This window comes from Carcharhinus amblyrhynchos, chromosome 25 (assembly GCF_965287045.1).
Source record: "Carcharhinus amblyrhynchos chromosome 25, sCarAmb.v2.hapA, whole genome shotgun sequence".
Classification (NCBI taxonomy): Eukaryota; Metazoa; Chordata; class Chondrichthyes; order Carcharhiniformes; family Carcharhinidae; genus Carcharhinus; species Carcharhinus amblyrhynchos.
This window is the reverse complement of record NC_137348.1, coordinates 1,389,675-1,412,284: the sequence shown is the minus strand read 5'-3', so window position 1 is coordinate 1,412,284 and position 22,610 is coordinate 1,389,675. Positions and strand designations below refer to the sequence as shown.

Sequence of the window (22,610 nt, the reverse complement as noted above, 5' to 3'; positions counted from 1 at the left end):
CAAGTTCGACATAAAGTGTTACAGGTCAGGCAAGCTTCACAGAATACCTTGAATTATCCAAACTGACTTGGAACAGCATCAATATCCTTCAGTGTGGCGACCACAATTGTACACAATACTCCAAATGTGGCCAAAGTCTTATACAACTGCAACATGATTTTCCAATTCTTATACTCAACACTCTGCCTGATGAAGGCCAGCATGCCATCTGCCTTCTTGACTACCTTGTTCACCTGATTTGCCACCTTTGGGAAACTGTGGATCTGCACACCTAGATCCCTCTGTCTGCTAATATTTCTAAGGGCTCTACCATTTACTGTATACTTTCCTTCTGCAGTAGACCTTCCAAACCGCATCACCTCACATTTGTCCGGGTTAAATTCCATCTGCCATCTTTTGGCTCAGATCTCCAGCTGATTTATATCCTGCTGTATCCCCTGACAATCCTCCTCACTATTTCTACTTGCCCAACTTTGTACCATCTGCAAATTTACTAACAAGACCTATATTTTCCTCCAAATTATTTCTATGTATTATAAACAACAGAGGCTCCAGCACTGATCCTTGTGGAACACCTCTGGCTACAGATCTCCAGTTAGAAAAGTTCCCTTCCACTGCTACTCTCTGCTTTCTACACCCAAGCCAGTTTTGTATCCATTTTACCAGCTCACCTCGGATCCCATAAGACTTCACCTTCTGTATCAGCCTATTCTCTTCCAGATCTGAATACATCCTGTCCCTAAAGAATCTTCTCCAATCATTTCCCCATCACAGATGTAAAGTTCGCAGGCCTGTAATTTCCCAGATTGTCTCTTCTGCTCTTCTTAAACAGAGGAACAATGTTAGCTACTCTCCAATCCTCTGGTACCTTGCCCATGACGAAAGTGAATACAAAGATTTTGGACAAGGTCTCAGCAATTTCTTTCCTCGCCTCTCAGTATTCTGGGATCGATCCTATCTGACCCTGGGGACTTGTCCTCCTTAATGTTTTTCAAAACCTCCAATACCACCTCTTTATCTCAACATGTCCTAGAATGTCAACCTCCTATTTTCTGCATTCACCATCCACCACCACCTCCTTTGTGAATACTGATGCAAAGTACTCATTAAGAACCTCGCCCATGTCATCTGACACACACACACACAATTTCCCTCCACTGTCCTTGAGTGGACCTGGCCTTTCCTTAGCTACCCTCTTCCTCCTTATATATGCAAAAAAGCTCTGGGATTCTCCTTAATCCTGCCTGCCAAAGTCACTTCAGTGCCCTCCTAAGTCCCCCTTTAAGTTCTTTCCTGCTCTCTTTGTATTTCTCAAGAACTTTATCCGTTTTCAATTTCCTGAAATTTATGCGTCTTTTTCACTAAGCTCACAATCTCTCGTCATCCAGGGTTCCCGAATCTCGCCATCTTTATCCTTCATTTTTACAGGGACATATTTGTCCAGAATTGTTAAAAGACTCCCACATAGATGTGGATTTACCCTCAGACAGTCGCCTCCAGTCTACATTCCTTAGCTGCTGCCTAATACTGGTGTAGTTAGCCTTCCCCCAGTTTAGTACTCTCACTCTGGGACTTCTATCCTTTTCTGCAAGTATTTTGAAACTTGTAGAATTGTGATCCCTGTTCCCAGAATGGTCCCTCACTGAGACATCAGTCACCTGTCCGGGTTTGTTTCCCAGAACCAGGTCTAAGATAGCCCCTTCCTGAGTTGGACTATCTACATATAGTCTCAAGAAGCAGTCTTGGACACACCGAACAAACTCTGACCCGTCCATTCCCTCTGGCACTAAAGGAATCCCAGTCTATGTTGGGGAAGTTAAAATCACCCATCAGAACAACCCTGTTGTTTTTACATCTTCCCATAATCTGCTGCCATATCAGTTCCTGCTGACATATCACTTCACACTGGCTGTTGGGAGGTCTGTCGTACAACCCCAACAGTGTGATTGCAGCGCTCCTGTTCCTGAGTCCTACCCATATCGCCTCACAGTATGATCCCACCGAGGTATCCTCCCTCTGTGTAGCTGTGACATTTTCTCTAATCGGTGATGCAACAACCCCACCTTTTTTGTCATCCTCTCTATATCGCCTGAAGCCTCTAAATCCTGGAATGCTGAGCTGCCAGTCCTGCCCTTCTTTCATTCAAGTCTCCACAACTGCCACAACATCATATTTCCCTGTAATAATCCAAGCTTTAAGTTCATCCGCCTTACCTGTCATACTCCTTGTGTTAAAGCAAACACACTTCAGACCATCTGCCCTGTCATGTTTTGTACACTCTCCCTGTGTTTTATAAAAGCCCCGTGTGTTCCGCTTGTCCAATGAAAGAACCTCTCTCCCATGGTATTGTTCCAGCTTCTCCAATCACAGGTCCCCTTCCTTCCCGCTTTGTTTTCTGATCTTGTTCTTTGACCTTGTGGATTGTCCCATTCACTGGGGCAGAATCGCAGCCTGGATCCTACCCTGTCCTCTTGGCAGTCCAACTGGCACCAGGAGCTGGATGGCAGTCAGGTCAATGGGCCAGCATGCTTGGCACTGCATAGGAATTGTGGATACAGCCATTGAGGAACAGCAGGAGTTGCTCCCCATTGGGGAGGAGCTATGGTCCCTGCACTCTCTCTTTCTCTCTCTCTATCCTGCACTGGTTCCCATGCAGGCTGGAGCTCACTTAGCCCCCAGGCTTGGCAAGGATCTGTCTATTACAGTATCCAGCCATGGCTCTATCTGTGCCAGCTTGGGGCTGACGGGTAAAGGGGGAACAGCAGCTCAGACTGTGTCCCCCCACACCCCCGCTACACCAGGAGGAGGTAGATTGTCACATTGTGGTTCTGGTTTATTCAATTCTATTCACTAACTTGGCACTTTGAACTGCTATTTCTAACAAAAATAAACCAGAGTTGAGAGGCAAGGATGTCATTTATCTCACACAGTGAACAAACACTCAGCCAAGTTTCCAATGGGCTCAGAGTTCAAATTCTGAATCAGATTACAACATTGAATCTCTCAGCGGCTGCTATTAGCATCCTTCCTAGCCACAAGCACACCATTTACATTGCCTTTGTCTTTTTGTCGATGACATCTTTGTCAATCCTCCCCCTACCCTCATGGTTAAATCTTATCCTTTTCTTCCCTGTCCTCAGCTCCGATGAAGGGTTGTCCAGACTCGAAGGGTTGGCTCTATTCTCTCTCCACAGATGCTGTTGGATCCGTTGAGATTTCCCCGTGTTTTCTGTCCAGCAGCAAGACAAGACTTTAAAAGAGACAAGACTATCAGGCAGGCAGATGATTGGTGGGCCAGGAATGACTCCAACCAGCAGAGTTTTTCCAATTTCCATTGACTCTGGTTTTGTTGGAGCTCCTTGGTCACATTGGTTAAATGTGACCTCGATTTCAAAGGCAGTCACTCTCACCTCACCTCTCAAATCCAGTTCCTTTTACCCATCGGTGGCTCAAGGCTGTAATGAGGCCGGTAGCTGAGTGATTTTGCTCAAACTGAGCTTCAGTCTGTTGCTACATTGTTTGGTAACACTCACAATGACACCCTCCAACGCTCTGCTGATGATCAAGAGTGGACAATAATTGACCACTTTAGATTTAGAATCCTACAATGCAGAAGGATGGCACAGTAGTACAGTAGTTAGCACTGCTGCTTCACAGCTCCAAGGATCTGGGTTCGATTCCCAGCTTGGGTCACTGTCTGTGTGGAGTTTGCACATTCTCCCTGTGTCTGCATGAGTTTCCTCCCACAGTCCAAAGATGTGCAGGTTAGGTTGATTGACCATTCTAAATTGCCCCTTAGTGTCCTGGGATGCGTAGGTTAGAGGGATTAGTGGGTAAAGATGTGAGGATAGGGCCTGGGTGGGATCGTGGTTGGTGCAGACTCAATGGGCCGAATGGTCTCTTTCTGCACTGTAGGATTCTATGATCCTATGAAGGAAGACATTCAGCCCATCGAGCTTGCACCAAAAACAATCCCACCTATCCCCACATATTTACCCAGCTATCCCCCCAACACTAAAGGGCAATTTAGCATGGCCAATTCACCGAACCTGCACATCTTTGGGCTGTGGGAGGAAAATGAAGCACCCAGAAGAAACCCACACAGATATGGGGAGAATGTGCAGACTCTACACAGTCATTTACTGGACAGAACATATCCGGATCAGCTGAGAGGATCTGAGGGAGAATGGGAGAGTGAGGAGGAGAGGATTTAAAGGAACTGTGTTTGGTTTTGCTTTGAGGGGAAGTGGTGAGGTGAAAAGGTTTAAAGGGGTGAAACCAAGGCATGAGACAGGATTGGAAGTTGCACTTGTGTCACCCCTACTCCCAAATTACTAACCGGTCACAGGAAACAGATCCAAAGCAGTTGGGAAGAGGGAACAGAGAGAAATAGGTAAACACAAGGAGAGTTTGACAGAAGGTTCAATTGACACACACAGGCCCATCATCTCTGACAGACTGAAACCACCCATCCCACCCTTGCCCCAGAACTCTGTAAATTTCTCTCCATTCACTTTGGAAGGTTATTGTTGGATGTATTTCAGCTGAAAGCTCAGCTTCTCTGCATTAACTCCGGCCCCCCACCCTGGGCTCCCCCTTTCCAGCTCAGGCATCCTTCCTAAAGTGTGTGGCTCCCAGAAGAGAGAACCATCCGTGATCTGGGGCCAACCCAGAGGATTCAGGAAGTACAGAAGCAGAAACAGGGCAGGGTACACGATATATTTTATTACACTCAGCGCAGAGTAACAAATTCAAACTGAAAGGTTTTCAAGCACAGGTTGCCTTGATCCTCATGAAAGTCTGAGAGTCAGTGCCCCAAATCAGCTTGTGTGTGAATCAGATCCAGACTAAACCTCAATGAAGTTCCTACACTGCAACCTCTGAGGGTCTATCCGAAAATCCCAGAGGCTCCTGTCCCAGCAACCAAACCGCAGCAGCTGAAATTTGAAACTCATTGGAAAGTGAACAGAATATCAGACAGCAAGTCGGGAGTATTCAGTTTGAACTGGTGTTCCGACAATACTTGGAACACAACAAATATTCAGCTGTTACTGATCTAGAGTTAATATAAGCTAACCTGTCAAATAACACAGGGGGTAATTCAGCTCCAGAATCGCACATGGTCCCAGGAACATTTGCTTTCATCCTGTAAACTGTTAAAGGATTAACATTGATAGAGAATGTTTACAATTCTCAGTGAAATTCAATCTAACAAAAGGGATAAAGTTTCATTTATACAAAAATAGATTTCTGTAGACATTTTCTTTTTTTTGATTTTCCCGAAGTGTTCGTAGTGTCAACTCAGACCAATCACCATCACCTCTCAAAACAAACCCAGCACAGCATCGCGACGGCTGGACCCACTAGCTCCACTCACTGGGCAGGACGGGCAGACGGTGAGGGTGAGGGCAAGGGCAAATGAGGATGAGGTGGGGGAAAGAGTGAGGCAGGGGCTGAGGGTGAGGGCAAGGCGGGGCAGAGGAATTGGAAGAGATATAAGAGAGTAAAACAGACACACAGAGGAATAAAGTAACAGGACATCGTTGGACAGTGACAGCACAGGACAAAGCAGGGCAAAGTCCAGACAGGTGGGGAGAGGTCTAGACTTACGGAAGAGGTCAGGCAGGGTGGGGAGAAGTTTAGACAGCCGAGGGAGGTCAGGCAGGGAGAGGGTGGAAAGGATGGCTGCCCCGTTATATTTGTAAGGTTAGTACACACCTTCCTTGCCTCTTGTGATGGGAGTATGTTTAGAGGGGCCACGGTGAGTTATTCGATAACTTTCTGTGTTTGCAACAGTCTGAAAATGTAATTTTTAATTTTCCTTTTCGTACAAAATTGCTGCACATAAAATATTCAAATTTCAGGGTATAAATCAGATGCAAAACAGAGAGAACAAAATATAGCTCAGGGAAGGGCCTGTGTAAAAACCTGAACATCCCAGCTCAGTGCGCACATGGGCAAAGGAGTGGGGGAGAAACAGGTCCACAGGGAGGGAGGAGGGGGGAGAGGGAGTGAGTGTGGATGGAGGGGGGAGGGTTGGCGCACAGGGAGGGGGAAAGGGGGTGTGGGTGGAGGGAGGGTTAGCGCACAGGGAGGGGGAGATGGGGTGTGTGGGTGGAGGGGGGAGGGTTGGCGCACAGGGAGGGGGAGAGGGGGTGAGTGTGAATGGAGGGGGGAGGGTTGGCGCAGGGAGGGGGAAAGGGGGTGAGTGTGGGTGGAGGGGGGAGGGTTGGCGCACAGGGAGGGGGAGAGGGGGTGAGTGTGGGTGGAGGGGGGAGGGTTGGCGCAGGGAGGGGGAAAGGGGGTGAGTGTGGGTGGAGGGGGGAGGGTTGGCGCACAGGGAGGGGGAGAGGGGGTGAGTGTGGGTGGAGGGGGGAGGGTTGGCGCACAGGGAGGGGGAAAGGGGGTGAGTGTGAACGGAGGGGGCAGGGTTGGCACAGGGAGGGGGTACGGAATGGACAATGATACAGAGGGAGATTGAGAATTAAACTGGATTCTCAGTCTTTTGAGGACAGCGGCTTGATTGTTCAGGGAGAATGGGGGAGAATCTCCAATAACACCCCCTCTCCGCCCCCTCCCCACAATTTGGAAAGTCCCGGGTGCAGGAGTTAGGTGGGGATTGGAAAATTCAGGGGGACAGTTGCAGCTTTTAAAGAGCTGTAGTTTCCCCAGGAAGGGGGAAGTGATTGTGCTGACAGAGACGAGGGTTCACCGATTTAAACAGCACACGTGGGGCACTACATCCAACCCCAGTGCCGAGTGCTGACACTCTGTAAACTATTCACTGCTGGGACTGACATATAAAGTGCCAGCTGATTGGAGGGAGGGGGAGAGAGAGAGGGAGAGGGAGAGGGGAAGGAGAGAAGGGGAGGGAGGGAAAGAAGAGAAAGGAGGGAGGGAGGGGAGGGAGAGAGGGGCAGGGAGGGAAGGGAGTGAGGGAAGAGGTGGGAATGAGGGGAGGGGTGGAAGAGAGGGAGAGGAGGGAAAGAGGGAGAGAGATAGGGAGGGAAAAAGAGATGAGGAGAAGGAAAGGAAGAGAGAGACTGAGGCAGGTCCCACATTGGGCTGTACCCTGAGTAGCACAGAGCTGAACATACGCCTCACACGTCTTGTAGAGGCCGGTTAAGAATGGCATTATCCTAGGCCAGGAACCCCAGAGCTACCAGCAGATGCTGCTGAAACACCGTGTGCCATCAGTGCCACGTTCCACATTGCTTCACAGGCTAGGCTGCTCTAACCACAGGCAGATCCCTAGCTTCTCGACTGTCCGACTGCCTCTTCACTACACACCGAACTGTACAATCTGTGCAGCTCCCAGTGCAGAACCTGGGTGCTGGGGAGAGGGGGGGAGGTGAGGGGGAGTTAGTGTGCTTGACGGGACAGGGAATGGGTTAGTGTGTTTTGGGGAGATTGACAGCTATGATTTTTCAAACCAAGCTTCTTTTCGCTTCACCCCAACATCTGGACATGACTTCACTAATCAGAGATTATTAATTAAAGCTTTAATTAGCAGCAGAGATTCTTCAGTCGAGCCTTGTTCTCACTTGGTATTTGACAAAGTGGCAGGGGCTGCAGGAACAGTCCCTTTTCCAGCATTCCCAAGGGGAGAGGGGCCATGAAAGCTGACACAGGCACTCCATTAGGTGATGGCAGTGATAATTTAACCAGTTTGAAGGTGAGTTGTGGAAAGAATTGCATTCAGCTGCTCCTCTAACCAAGATTTCAATAAAATAAAACCTCTTATTGCTCTGAAAAATATAAAGGATGAACAAATACTGGATGTATTGCATTAGACATTGAGTTGGCAGACTAGGTGTGAGAGCACGAGTCACTGCCACAAGTTAGAAACACATAAACATGCTGTGATTATTAAGCAGATCTCTCTCCAGACACCTCGGTGAAATAGCAGAGAAGCAATCAGTGCCCAGCTGGAGTGAGGCCAGACAGCCAAACGGTAGAATGGAGTCAGCTACAAGAATCACACCTTGCTTCACAGCACTGACAGAGCGAGGCTCAGAGCAGGACTGGAGGTCACCCAGAGTCCTCTGCATTGTCTAGATCTCCAGCACTGACCGATGCACCTGGACAGACCAACCCGTCACCACTAACCCAGAACAAACCAAGCAGAGATCTGAGGCAATGGGAACAAGTACTGTGATGGTGAGGTGGGAGTGTGCATGCACACTCAATGAAAAGATACCCCAGCTTATCGCAAGGTGTGACATTCTGCAACCCAGAAACTCTTGCAAAGTCTATAAACAGCAGAGAAAATGATTCCTTTGTTGGCTGATTATCCAGGTGTCAATAATCGTGGGGGATTTTGGGAAGAAGCTGTAATGCAGAGGGAAGGCTCAGGATCTTGAGGTGAGCTCCTGCAAAAGGAAGGAGTCTGTCCCTGGGCAATGATTGTCTCCATGGCCGTTTTAGGATATTTGATGAGGAGCTTCCAGCATCTCCATGAGGAAAGTGTCAATGGGTGTGTCTCCAATCAGCTTGAAGAAGAAGAGGTGTTCGAGACATTTCAATCCAATCGATCGCAGGGCTGGCAATCGTAAGAGGAGCTTCGCAAACCTGCAGAGTAACAGAGGAGGATGTCACAGTGAGGACAACAGTGTAAGAAACAACACCACATCAAACTGAACAGGACACACATCACTGACAACTCATCACAGTTAACCACACCGCGATCTCCCCCAGCATTCAGATCACAGACTCAGCTACACAAACCAGTAAGACACCACATTCCAACCCTAGTCTGTGCTGGCTGACTCCCTTACTCAAAGACAGGGGATTACAGTGGGTACCTGAGCACAGGGATTAGAGTGAAGTTTAATTCCTGGAGATACCAGCTCCAGTTCCTGATCACAACCCAGCAAAACCAGTGCAAATTACATCAGAAGAGGCAATCAGACATATCGACAATGTCCTTCAATGCAGAAGCATTCTTGAATGTTCACAACATAAGTGGTCTGTTCAGCAAAGCAGTGGAGCAGTCAGTGTGTGTGAGACCCGTACCCCAGTGAGAGTCAGTGTGTGTGAGACCCGTACCCCAGTGAGAGTCAGTGTGTGTGAGACCCGTACCCCAGTGAGAGTCAGTGTGTGTGGGACCCGTACCCCAGTGAGAGTCAGTGTGTGTGAGACCCGTACCCCAGTGAGAGTCAGTGTGTGTGGGACCCGTACCCCAGTGAGAGTCAGTGTGTGTGAGACCCGTACCCCAGTGAGAGTCAGTGTGTGTGGGATCCGTACCCCAGTGAGAGTCAGTGTGTGTGGGATCCGTACCCCAGTGAGAGTCAGTGTGTGTGGGACCCGTACCCCAGTGAGAGTCAGTGTGTGTGGGACCCGTACCCCAGTGAGAGTCAGTGTGTGTGAGACCCGTACCCCAGTGAGAGTCAGTGTGTGTGGGATCCGTACCCCAGTGAGAGTCAGTGTGTGTGGGATCCGTACCCCAGTGAGAGTCAGTGTGTGTGGGACCCGTACCCCAGTGAGAGTCAGTGTGTGTGGGACCCGTACCCCAGTGAGAGTCAGTGTGCGTGGGACCCGTACCCCAGTGAGAGTCAGTGTGTGTGGGACCCGTACCCCAGTGAGAGTCAGTGTGTGTGGAACACATACCCCAGTGAGAGTCAGTGTGTGTGGGACCCGTACCCCAGTGAGAGTCAGTGTGTGTGGGACCCGTACCCCAGTGAGAGTCAGTGTGTGTGGGACCCGTACCCCAGTGAGAGTCAGTGTGTGTGGGACCCGTACCCCAGTGAGAGTCAGTGTGTGTGGGACCCGTACCCCAGTGAGAGTCAGTGTGTGTAGGACCCGTACCCCAGTGAGGGTCAGTGTGTGTGGGACCCGTACCCCAGTGAGAGTCAGTGTGTGTGGGACCCGTACCCCAGTGAGGATCAGTGTGTGACAGACAGGCACTGACCTGCCAGGCTGCTCTGGGTATTTCTGCTTGCAGTATCCTTCCAGCGAAGCATACACTTTCTCACGGAGAGCCTCCACCTCCCCGGGATTAGACAGACCTTTGGCATCTACAAGGAACACAGAATTGCACAATCTATACATATCACTGAGTAAATATTATTAGTTATCATGATATTGAATGATTCTATCCAGTCTCAGGTAAACTGAGATAAAGGTGAAGGAATGTGTTCAAATTGTGGACAATTTTTTCAATGTTTCCCAAGACAGATTGCTGCAACTGTGTGAAAAGGGCAAGTTTCATCTGGGAAATGAATAAAAACATGATTTCAAAATGCAGGAACCGGGAAATAGTGACCACAACGTTTTTAAGTTTAAAACAAGAATAAAAAATATGAAAAGATTCAAATTTCCGGCTTCAGTATTGCAAAAAGGTAAATTTGTATTTCTCCCTTCTCACCTTAAACCTGTGCCCTCTAGTTTTAGACTCCCCCACCGTTGGGAAAAGATATTGACTATCTAGCTTATCTATGCCCCTCATTATTTTATAGATCTCTATAAAATCATCCCTCAGCCTCCTACACTCTGGAGAACAAACTCCCAGTCTATCCAGCCTCTCCTTACAACTCAATCCATCAAGTCCCGGTAACATCCTAGTAAATCTTTTCTGCGCTCTTTCTAGTTTAATAATATCCTTTCTATAATAGGGTGACCAGAATTGCACACAGTATTCCCAGTGTGGCCTTACCAATGTCTTGTACAACTTCAACAAGACATCCCAACTCCTGTATTTAATGTTCTGACCGATGAAACCAAGCATGCCGAATGCCTTCTTCACCACTCTGTCCATCTGTGACTCCACTTTCAAGGAGCTATGAACCTGTACCCCTAGATCTCTTTGTTCTGTAATTCTCCCCAACGCCCATTAACTGAGTAAGTCCTGCCCTGGTTCAATCTACCAAAAGGCATCACCTTACATTTGTCTAAATTAAACTCCATCTGCCATTTGTCAGCCCACTGGCCTAATCAAGATCCCGTTGCAATTGGAGATAACTTTCTTCACTGTCCACTATGCTACCAATGTTTGATATTCAACTGAGAGCTAAAGGAAAGGTGTTGGAGAGGAGGCAGATTCTCAGTTAGAATTCCATCATGTTCGCATTGCACTGATTACTGTTTTGAATAATCCGTGTAATGTTATGTGTAATCATGGAACAAATTGAAAAGTTCTGCTGTGTAGTGTGTAATATGCTATTTGTTTGATATCTATGATGTGATACTTTTTAAAAAGAAATTGTAAGATCATTGTAAAGAAACTTTTGCTATGGGGGCAGGAGGGGCAGGAAGGGGGAGGGAGGAGCAGGGAGGGGGAGAAGGAGCAGGCAGTATTCTCTGAGCAAATGACTTAAATCTAAAACTTTATCTACTTTAAATGAAACATTATTGCTCCCGAACTGGATCTTACCAGAAAGGTGGAAGTTTGGTCTAGAATCAGAGCAAGAATTAATGATAAATCATACACAATATCAAATCAGCTGCAGTTGTTGATCGAGTGCAGCTCAGACACCCAACTCGAGATAACAGACTGAAATCACTGACAGTGAACATGTAAATTGTTCAAGACAGGGAGAGTATTAGAAGCTATAAAAGGAGTAATGATGTCTCACTGTACCTGGGTTAAAGAGCACGATAGCTCGCAAACAGCCCAGCTCCGTCTTGTCCATTTGCATATCACGCATTTTAGAAACAAGTTCTGTCAGAACTCTGGGAAAGATTTCAGAATAAAACAGATTATTTCATTAACGACACGCCTAATTATCCAATAACCCAGTTTCCAGGTTCAAAACTATGTTCACAACTTTCGGGTAAAACTGAAATCTGCACAGCTCCTGATCCCACTCACTCCCAAAATTCAGATTGCCCAGTCCCAAACCACCTCCCAAACCACAGCTGTACCCTCGTTCACCCCGTCATATACACTGCACAGACACTCTCACCCCCCCACACCCCACACATTCTGCACACATACACACAGTTCACCCACCTTGCACACCCCCCCCCCACCCCACACGCGCCCACACACCCCCCACCCTGCGGACACACACTCCCACCTTGCAGACTCACACCCCGCACACACACACTCCCACTCCACGCACACACACACCCCCATCCTGCAGACACACACCCCACGCCACAGGCACACACCCCCACCCGGACACGCACCCACCCATCCCACAAACAACCTCACCCATAGACAAACGCCCTCACTCTGCAGCCAGCCCCAATCTGCTTGCTGTTGCAATGGCAATTTGAGATACCCTCCAGCTGGACCCACCTTGTGGCTGTCAGTGATTCTTAGTGCAATTCCCCCTCCACCACCCTTCCCAGAGTCAGGGATGAAAGGATCTCACCTGTCGAAGATAGCCCCAACTCCCGCACTGTGTGCGCTGCTCCTGTGTACATGGAGACCTGTTGCTAGCAGGATGCCGTCTTTCACAGTGATGGAACGATGGGAGAATGAAGCAATCAGAAGCTCATTCCACCCTGAGCACACAATACAAATACATGAGGAGTGAGACAAGTGCCATATGAAGACTCACTGCTCAGTTCTCAAAATTCTCCCCTCCATGCTCCAGCTCTGTTCCCCACAGTATAAACCCCCCTATTGCTATCCATAGCTAAAATCTACCACAATTTCTGTATTAGCCTCTCTCAGCCTCAGACACTAAAACCGCTTATAATATTATGTACTGCAGCCCCTCTCCTCCAGATGAAGCCAGTGTGACTCTTTGTTTATGAGGCAGAGATTTCCAGCACTCCATCCTGGTGCCTGTACGCTGTGTTTAATTAATTCAGTCATGATTCAGTAAAACTGAGTATATCAGGGAAGCACGGAGTGGCACACATGGGAAAGAATGTCTTCCCTAACCCTCTCCAACTGTCTCTCCCATCAGCAGCTTTCGGTCACCTCCCCAACACCACCTTACATGGCTCAGTGAAAAATGTAGTCCAGTAAAAACACTTTGCATTCATATAACATCTTTAATGTTGCAACAAGTCACAGGAGTGGCACTGCTACTTCACATCACCAGGGACCCAGGTTCGATTCCTGGTTTGGATCACTGTCTGTGCGGAGTTTGCATATTCTCCTCTGTCTGTGTAGGTTTTCTCTGGGTGCCTCCCACAGTCCAAAGCTGTGCAGGTTAGGTTGATTGCCCCTTAGTGTCAGGGGGATTAGCAGGGTAAATAGTTGGGGTTAACATAGAACACAACAGTGCAGTACAGGCCATTCGGCCCTCAATGTTGTGCCGACCTGTGAAACCATCTAAAGCCCATTTAACCTACACTATTCCAATCTCATCCACATGTTTATCCAATGACAATTAATCCACTACTACTGCAGGCAGGGCATTCCACGCTCTTACTACTCTCTGAATAAAGAACCTATTTCTGACATCTGTCCGATATCTATCACCCCTCAATTTATAGCTATCTCCATCCGAGGAAAAAGGCTCTCACTGTCCACCCTATCTAATCCTCTGATCATCTTGTATGCCTCTATTAAGTCACCTCTTAACCTTCTTCTCTCTAACGAATACTGCCTCAAGTCCCTCAGCCTTTCCTCATAAGACCTTCCCACCATACCAGGCAACATCCTGGTAAATCTCCTCTGCATCCTTTCCAATGCTTCCACATCCTTCTTATAATGCGGCGACAAGAACTGTACGCAATGCTCTAAGTACAGCCGCATCAGAGTTTTGTACAGCTGCAACATGACCTCACGGCTCTGAAATTCAATCCCTCTACCAATAAAAGCTAACACACTGTACGTCTTCTTAACAACCTTATCAACCTGGGTGCCAACTTTCAAGGATCTATGCACATGTACCCCGAGATCTCTCTGCTCATCCACACTACCAAGTATCTTACCATTAGCCCAGTACTCTGCATTCCTGTTACTCCTTCCAAAGTGAACTTCACACTTCTCCGCATTAAACTCCATTTGCCACTTCTCAGCCCAGCCCTGCAGCTTATCTCTGTCCCTCTGTAACCTGCAATATCCTTCCGCACTGTCCACAACTCCACTGACTTTAGTGTCATCCACAAATTTACTAACCCATCCTTCTGCGTCCTTATCCAGGTCATTTATAAAAATGACAAACAGCAGTGGCCCCAATACAGATCCTTGAGGTACACCACTTGTAACTGAACTCCAGGATGAACATTTCCCATCAACCACCACCCTCTGTCTTCTATCAGCGAGCCAACTTCTGATCCAAACCGCTAAATCACCCTCAATCCCATGCCTCCGTATTTTCTGCAATAGCTTACTGTGGGGAACCTTATCAAACGCTTTATTGAAATCCATATACACCACATCAACTGCTTTACCCTCTTCCACCTCTTTGGTCACCTTCTCAAAGAACTCAGCAAGGTTTATGAGGCACGACCTACCCTTCACAAAACCGTGTTGACTATCCCTAATCAAATTATTCCTTTCTAGATGATTATAAATCCTATCTCTTATAGAAACATAGAAAAACTACAGCACAAACGGACCCTTTGGCCCATAAGTTGCACCGATCACATCCCTACCGACTAGGCTTACCTATAACCCTCAATCCTATTAAGTCCCATGTACTCATCCAGAAGTCTCCTCAAAGACCCTCAACGGCAGCCAATTCCATGCACCCACCATCCTCTGAGTGAAAAACTTATCCCTGACATCTCCTCTGTACCTACTGTACCTTAAACCTGCGTCCTCTCGTAGCGAGCATTTCAGCCCTGGGAAAAAGCCTCTGAGAATCCACCCGATCAATACCTCTCAACATCTTATACACCGCTATCAGGTCCCCTCTCATTCTTCGTCTCTCCAAGGAGAAAAGACCGAGCTCCCTCAACCTATCCTCACAAAGCAAACCACCCAATCCAGGTAACATCCTTGTAAATCTCCTCTGCACCCTTTCAATAGCTTCCACATCCCTCTTGTAATGAGGTGACCAGATCCTTTCCAAAACTTTGCCCACAACAGAAGTAAGGCTCACTGGTCTATAGTTACCAGGATTGTCTCTACTCCCCTTCTTGAACGAGGGGACACCATTTGCTATCCTCCAGTCTTAAGGGGGTTAAGGGGATAGGGCCTGGGTAAGATTGTCATCAGTGCAGACTTGATGGGCCAAATGGCGTCTTTCTGCACTGTAGGGACTCTTTTTTTCATTCATTCATGGGACATGGGTGTCACTGGCTGGGCCTGCATTTATTGCCCATCCCTAGTTGCCCTTGTTCAGAGAGCAGCCGAGGGTGAACCACATTGTTGTGGCTCTGGAGTCACTTGTAGGCCAGACCAGGTAAGGACAGCAGATTTCCTTCCCTAAAGGACATTAGTGAACCAGATGGGTTTTTCCAACAATCAACAATGGTTTTCATGGTCGTCAGTAGATTCTTAACCCCAGATATTTTAAAATTGAATTCAAAATCCACCATTTGCCATGGCAGGATTTGCCAATGGAGTTACAGGGTGATGGTATGACAGCCAGTGGGGTTACAGGGTGAGGGTATGACAACCAATAGGTTTACAGGGTGAGGGTACGACAACCAATGGGGTTACAGGGTGGATCTGAAAAAATTGATGCTTCTTACCTGCCCGCAAGAGGATAACCTGGTCATCCAATGGGAGCTCGGAGAAGTGTGGGATCCGTTTGGCCCACTCCACCAACGTGAAGAGTTGCTTGTCAGCTGCCTGGCAGATGTTGGTAACTGGGTCATTTGGCTGGCAGGAAAAGAGATTATAATCAGACATTGTACGATCTCATCAACTCCTCTCTCCACCTACACAAACAGAACAGCCCAAGAAACAACCTTCAGCTCTGCCTCTCAGACTTCACAGAGGAACACAGAAAAAAGAGGCCATTCAGCCCCTTCAGTCTGTTCCACCATTCAGTTAGGAGATGGCTGATCATGATCTTAACTCCATTTGCCCAAAATCCTTTATCCCTTGCCCAACAACAAGCTAACTCATTCTCATTGGCTATAATTCACCCCCCCGGATTAGAGGGAGAGAGTTCCAGATTTCCACTCTCTGTGCAAAGATGGCTTCTTGACATCCACACCAATCACCCGGCTCCAATTTCATGTTCTAGATATTCCATTGGAGATTTTCCTTTCTCATTTTGAACACCATCACTTAACTCATGCCCTACCTCCCAATTCGAGCTCACTAATTGCGATAATGTAGGAAAGGCAGCAGCCAACTTGTACACAGCAAGATCCCACACACAGAAATGTGAAATTAGCCAGATGATCTGGTTCAGTGATTGAGACAGACTTTGGCCAGCATAGTCCAAAGAACCCCCTCCAACAATTCTTCCAATCACGAAAGGATATTTCAAGTCTCATCTGAGAGACAGCAACTGCCTCTGTCAGAGGGTCAGTGTTGAAGGAGTGCCGCACTGTCAGAGGGTCAGTGCTGAGGGAGTGCCGCACTGTCAGAGGGTCAGTGCTGAGGGAGCGCCGCACTGTCAGAGGGTCAGTGCTGAGGGAGTGCCGCACTGTCAGAGGGTCAGTGCTGAGGGAGTGCCGCACTGTCAGAGGGTCAGTGCTGAGGGAGTGCCGCACTGTCAGAGGGTCAGTGCTGAGGGAGTGCCGCACTGTCAGGGGGTCAGTGCTGAGGGAGTGCCGCACTGTCAGAGGGTCAGTGCTGAGGGAGTGCCGCACTGTCAGGGGGTCAGTGCTGAGGGAGTGCCGCACCGTCAGGGGGTCAGTGCTGAGGGAGTGCCGCACTGTCAGAGGGTCAGTGCTGAGGGAGTGCCGCACTGTCAGAGGGTCAGTGCTGAGGGAGTGCCGCACTGTCAGAGGGTCAGTGCTGAGGGAGTGCCGCACTGTCAGAGGGTCAGTGCTGAGGGAGTGTTGCAAGTTGGCACTGTGAGCACTGGACTATATTGGCATGCAGTGCGCCTGTCTACTCACCGAGCTGCTGGCCATGCTGAGGTTCGAGTCGATGTAAGTCTCGGTCTTGGGCTCGACAGCGAGTTCAGCTGCCACTATCTTCTCCACCGGCATGTCTTCATTTGCACTGCTCGTTGATTCTACCTCGTTCTCATTCCTATCCTTACCTCGCTGTCTCTCTTCTTGCACCGCTGCAGGCAAGAAAGGGGATAACTGTTGCGGGCCTAGTTCAACATCACTCAAGAAAACTCCTCGCAAGAATGAAAACAGTTCAGAGAGCATTCATATTTCTGCAACACTTTGCATTTTTCCCAGGCTGCTGGTGAGTTTAGCTTACATATTCTTTTTGTTGTTTCCTGCTATGTTCTTCCCCTTGACTGTGCTGCTGTGTGTTGGGATCCCTGTTCAGCGTCCTTTGATAAGAATATTCAACCACAGAAGCATCAGAGACCATCTCATTGTTCTCAGCCCATGTCCATTAATGAGACTCACTGGACAGTGTTCACTGGATGAACACGGGTCACAACCTGGGGAACGTGTGCAATGTAGAGCCTCTCTTACTGTCCAGGTGAGCTCTCAGCACAGACCAGGTCATCACCTGGTTCTCAGTGTGAAGGAGCAGTAATTCCACCCCCTGTCATGAGGAAAATGTAACGTTCCAAACCAAATCTCACCACAGACAACTGCTGAAATTAAACAACTCAATTTTCAAGGAGTGCAGGAACAGAGATATCTGAGAATTCAGACACAAATCACAGAATCTGATTGAAGTGTTAAAAGGAAAATCATACAGAATCCTTGACTGTTTCAGAAAGATACAGAATACAAAAACAAGGGGCTCACATTGAACCTTCAGAAACTACTGACTGTGTCCCAGTCAAGGCATTGCAGCCAATCAGAATCCTGTGCACATTTTGGAAAGGGCGTGGAAAGTGCTGGGAGAGGATTCACTTATATTTGTCGCGATAAAGATTTTCAGTTATGTTGGGGAGATGGGCAAAGCTGGGATTGTTCTAACAGCAAAGAAATTTAAGAGATTTAAATTGAGATGTTCAAACATATGAAGGGTTTTGATAAAATAAATATGAAGAAAACCTTTTTATTGACAGGAAGGTGGGATCAAGAGACACAGATTTAAGGTAATTAGCAAAAGAACCAAAGAAGGACATCAGCAAATTAGAGCAAAGCAGCCCTCCAGGCCCAGCCTCACCAATGCTTTGTATAGTTATTGCAATATTTATTCACACTAAACCTCCACAATCTATTTACAAGTAGCTAACATATAACTTAATTCTCTAATTGCTTGCTGTACTGGAGTGTGATCCTATGGCACTATTCGGAATAGGGGAGCTTTTCCTGGTGCCCTGGGCAATATTTATCTCCCAATCAACATCACAAAAACAGATGATTGGTCATTATCACACTGCTGTGTGTGGGAGTTTGCTGTGCAGTAGTCATGATGTGGAGATGCCGGCGTTGGACTGGGTCAACTGACGAAGAAACAGCGTTCTGAAAGCTAGTGACATTTATTACCAAATAAAGCTGTTGGACTTTAACCTGGTGTTGTGAGACTTCTTACTGTGTTTCCCTACGAGTAAACAGTGACTTGCAGGGAAAATGCAGCGGGATGTGGCAGTGTCCAATTGGTTAGCCCCTTCATTGAGCCAGCACCAGCTGTAAGGTGCTCTGATTCAAGACGACAAACCTCAAACTTCTTCCCTGTGTGCCCACCAGAAGGACCACTGATGGACCCTCATAGGATTTGGGGATTTGTTAATTTGGTAAAGAACACACCGTACACACCAAGAGAAACAAAATCGAATATAGATTCAGGATCAAGAAACTGAACTAGTCTGTAGTACAGGAAGAATTTAATCAGAGTACAGAGATTAACGTGTAACACTAACTGTCAGCACAGGTGGGATAACAGAAGCTTCAACAAGGTTTCAATAAGGAAATAGGCAGGTTCCTGCATCTGAAATGATCCTTGGTTATAGACAGTATATTAATAGCACAGAATGGGAGCTCAGCAGGGTATGTCTGCAACCTCCCTGCCACATCCACCAGCCCTGACTAATTGAAGTAAGTATTACGGGAACCTTCTCAATACAGGGTGGACTTTCTCATTATAAAGTTCTCCTGGGCAGCTTCATAATACTTAACTCAAGTAAAAAAAATTAGACTAGCTTAGTGTACATGTATACCTTGTTTCTTTCTTGTATATTTCTTGCTATTTAATTCACATTTAATTCCTGTTCTTAAAGGTGTTCAAAGCTTTCAGCATATTTTCAAATGAGCAGATTGTATTCCTATCATACCTTAAAACAATGAAGTCCCTCGGGCTGCAAATCAGGTGCAGGTTAGCATTGGAGTAATATCGCTGAAATTGTAATCCAGAGGCCCAGTTAACACTCTGGAGGAGGAGTGTTTGTGCACCCATTCTCCTGAGGCGAATGGAGGATAAACTCCCAGCAGAATTCAAGAACTGGCTGCCGTAGTTTCATAATTTCAATTTGAAGGCTGGGTGTTTCATGCTCAAAGAGATATTCTGTACCTGGTCTCCAAGATCAGAAGTCGGTTTTTGGCCCCGACCTCTGCTCTTACCTTGCCTTGACCTTGGTCTTTGTTGGGAAGGGCTGGGATTGGCCTAACAAGATGGGGCCTCACCAAGGCCTAGATCTCTTTACCGGGGCAGTGGACAATGACACAACGGAGGTGCAGACACCTCGGTGAAACTGTTGATAGATTCTTCTTATTGCTCAACAATCCTGCCAAGGTTTTGGCCTTTCAAACTCTGTGGATGGCTACATTATCCTGCAGTTCATCATTAATCCTGAACTACTGCCCCTGTGATTATAATCCTGATTCCGTGATGTTGCCTCTTCTCTTGACAAGGGTGTCTCATACATGTGCAATGGCGTAAGTCACCTGTTACCCTGTTATCTTTTCAAAGCCAGGGATATCCATTTATTTATAATGGAATTCATCCACCAGTACACGCAAACAGTAGAACAAAGAAGATTTCTGCTTAAAGTGTGTTTAATGCTCTGGGACACAGGTTCAAATCCCATCACAGCAGATAGTGAAATTTTAATTTAGTTAATAAATCTGGAACATAAAGATATCACCAATTGTTATAAAAACCCATCTGGTTCACCAATGTTCTTTAGGGAAGGAAATCTGCCATCCTTACCCTGGTCTGGCCTACGTGTGACTCCGGACCCCTCAGCAAAGTGGTTGACTCTTAATTGCCCCTCTGAAATGGCCGAGCGAAACACTGAGTTCTAGGGCAATTAGGAGTGGATAATAAATACTGGCCTTGCCAGGGACATTCACATCCCACAAAAGAATAAAGAAGACAAGCATAAGGAGATATAAGGACAGGATATCGAAAGCTTGGTCAAGAAGGCGGGTTTTAAAGAGCATCTTAAAGGAGGAAAGTGGGAAGAATGATGGGGCAGGGTGAGAGGGAATCCCAGAGTTTGGGGCCTAGGCATCTAAAGGTGGTGGAGCGATTAAAATCCAAAGTACTTAAGAGGCTGGAATTGGAGAAGTTCAGAGATCTCTGAGGGTTGTAGGGGCTGGAGCAGGGAGAGTTTTATGGACTGGAGGAGGTTCCAGAGTTAGGAAGGGTTGTAGGGGCTGGAGAAGGTTCCAGAGGTAGGGTGAGGTGTATGGACTGGAGGAGGTTACAGAGATAGGGAGGGGGTGTAGGGGCCGGAGGAGGTTACAGAAATAGAGAGGGTTATAGGGGTTGAAGGAGGTTACAGAGATAAGGAGGGGTGTAGGGGTTGGAGGAGGTAACAGAGATAGGGTGAGGTGTAGGGGCTGAAGGAGGTAACAGAGATAGGGAGGGGGTGTAGGGGCTGGAGGAGGTTACAGATAGGGAGGAGGTGTAGGGGGCTGGAGGAGGTTACAGAGATAGGGAGGGGTGTAGGGGCTGAAGGAGGTTACAGAGATAGGGAGGGGTGTAGGGGCTGGAGGAAGTTACAGATAGGGAGGGGGTGTAGGGGCTGGAGGTGGTTACAGAAATAGGGAGGGTTTTAGGGGCTGAAGGAGGTTACAGAAATAGGGAAGGGTGTAGGGGTTGGAGGAGGTTACAGAGATAAGGAGGGGTGTAGGGGTTGGAGGAGGTTACAGAGATAGAAAGGGGTGCAGGGACTGAAGGAGGTTAAAAAACAGATGGGTCAAATTCCTGTGCACAAGATGGCTGCTACAGTCACCTACTAAACACAATGTATTTCAAAATAATTCATTTTATATTAAAATGATTTTAAATGGGGTATGTTTAGACATAGAGAGACAAGAGACACTTTCAAACCTTGACTGCTTGCTGCACAGGGGCTAAGATTGGAGTCTGCTACACATCACACCAGGTCCAGCACTAGGACATGTTGGCCGTGAAGGGAGTGTTGATAATGTGGTTCAACAGGCTGTTAATCAGCTCAGGATTCCTTCCATTACTTCCCCAAAGGGGAAAAAAATGTGCGTGAAGATACTCTAAAAAATACAGGCTGTCCTCACTACACTTTGCATCACCGCATTGCTGCCAGGGATCTCTGATTGTAGCAGGGTTATTGACATCTCCGCTGGGGGTTCTGCACCACCCCCCCCCCCCCGCCCCCCCACCCTCTGCCTCCCTGCCAGCCCCACCCCCTGCTCCCCTGCTGACTGTCGCCTGGTTTCCTGTCTTGATTGTCGGTACGTGCTGGTTGGCACAGGACAGCGTGACACAGGAAACTGCTTCAGGCCGAAGTGTCGACAGCCTGTATATTCACCAAGCTCCACACAAACATTATCACTGCAGCTCACTCCTAGAATCAGAGAATCCAACAGTGCAGGAGGAGGCCATTCTGCCCATCGAGTTTGCACTAACCACAATCCCACCCGGGGTCAATCCCCATAACCCCACACATTTACCCGACTAATCCCCCAGACACTAGGGTCAATTTAGCATGGTCAATCAACCTAACACACACATCTTTGGACTGTGGGAGGAAGCCAGAGCATTTGAAGGAAACCCACGCAGACGTAGGGAGAACGTGCAGACTCCACACAATCACAGAAGCCGGGAATCGAACCCAGGTGCTGTGAGGCAGCAGTGATATCCATTGTGCCACCCTGCCATCCCCTTGCTCAGCATCTAATAGCATCTCTTCACAAGGCCTCTGCTCTCCCGAGCCCACTCTCCCCCACACTGCCTTGCTGAGCCCACCTCCCCCTACAATGCCCCCTCTGACCGCCCCTCCCTTCCACTGTCCACTCAAGTGCCCCCTCAAGCCCCCCTCCCTACACTGCCCCCCTGAGCCCCCTTTCCCACACAGCCCCATCTGAGCCTCCACCACCCCCACTACCCCACAATATCTCCTACACGAAACCCTCTGTATGTTGTATCTTTGGCTGTTATAAGGCGAATAATATTGTTCTCTAGTTAAAAATGGATTGATTCCCCAAGGAATACAACATTCGGATCGGAATAATGGATTATTTTCTTTACACGGCTCTTTAATTACTCAATTTTGCAAATTAATCTCAATTAAAAGGCTTCTTTCTGCTCTGTAGGGATTCTATGATTCTAAAATATCCACCTGTTACACGATCTTGACTAATTTTAGCCAATCTGGGAATTCCACCCTCTTTCCCGGTGCTACCTCTGTAACCAATCGCCTTTCAGTTTCTACATCCTGCCCTCCCCAACCCCATTCCAGACGCAGTTACCAGAACACTGATTTCTACAATTTCCCCTTGTATTTTCCGAG

At 47.7% G+C, this 22,610-nt stretch overlaps 1 protein-coding gene across 4 annotated transcripts in view; it reads right to left on the bottom strand.

Moving 5' to 3' along the window:
* Window positions 1-6,376: 6,376 nt before the first annotated feature.
* LOC145358360 (retinoic acid receptor RXR-alpha-A) overlaps window positions 6,377-22,610 on the bottom strand; it is an 87,165-nt gene continuing 70,931 nt past the window's right edge. For all 4 annotated transcript variants that reach the window (XM_080212318.1, XM_080212322.1, XM_080212319.1 and 1 more), the window contains exons 5-10: window positions 16,873-17,042; window positions 15,547-15,676; window positions 12,318-12,450; window positions 11,579-11,670; window positions 9,911-10,016; window positions 6,377-8,571 (exon numbers count right to left, since the gene is read on the bottom strand). In XM_080212318.1, coding sequence (XP_080068444.1) covers window positions 8,424-8,571; window positions 9,911-10,016; window positions 11,579-11,670; window positions 12,318-12,450; window positions 15,547-15,676; window positions 16,873-17,042 — 779 coding nt within the window. In that variant the 3' untranslated portion in view covers window positions 6,377-8,423. The remainder of the gene's footprint in view (window positions 8,572-9,910; window positions 10,017-11,578; window positions 11,671-12,317; window positions 12,451-15,546; window positions 15,677-16,872; window positions 17,043-22,610) is intronic.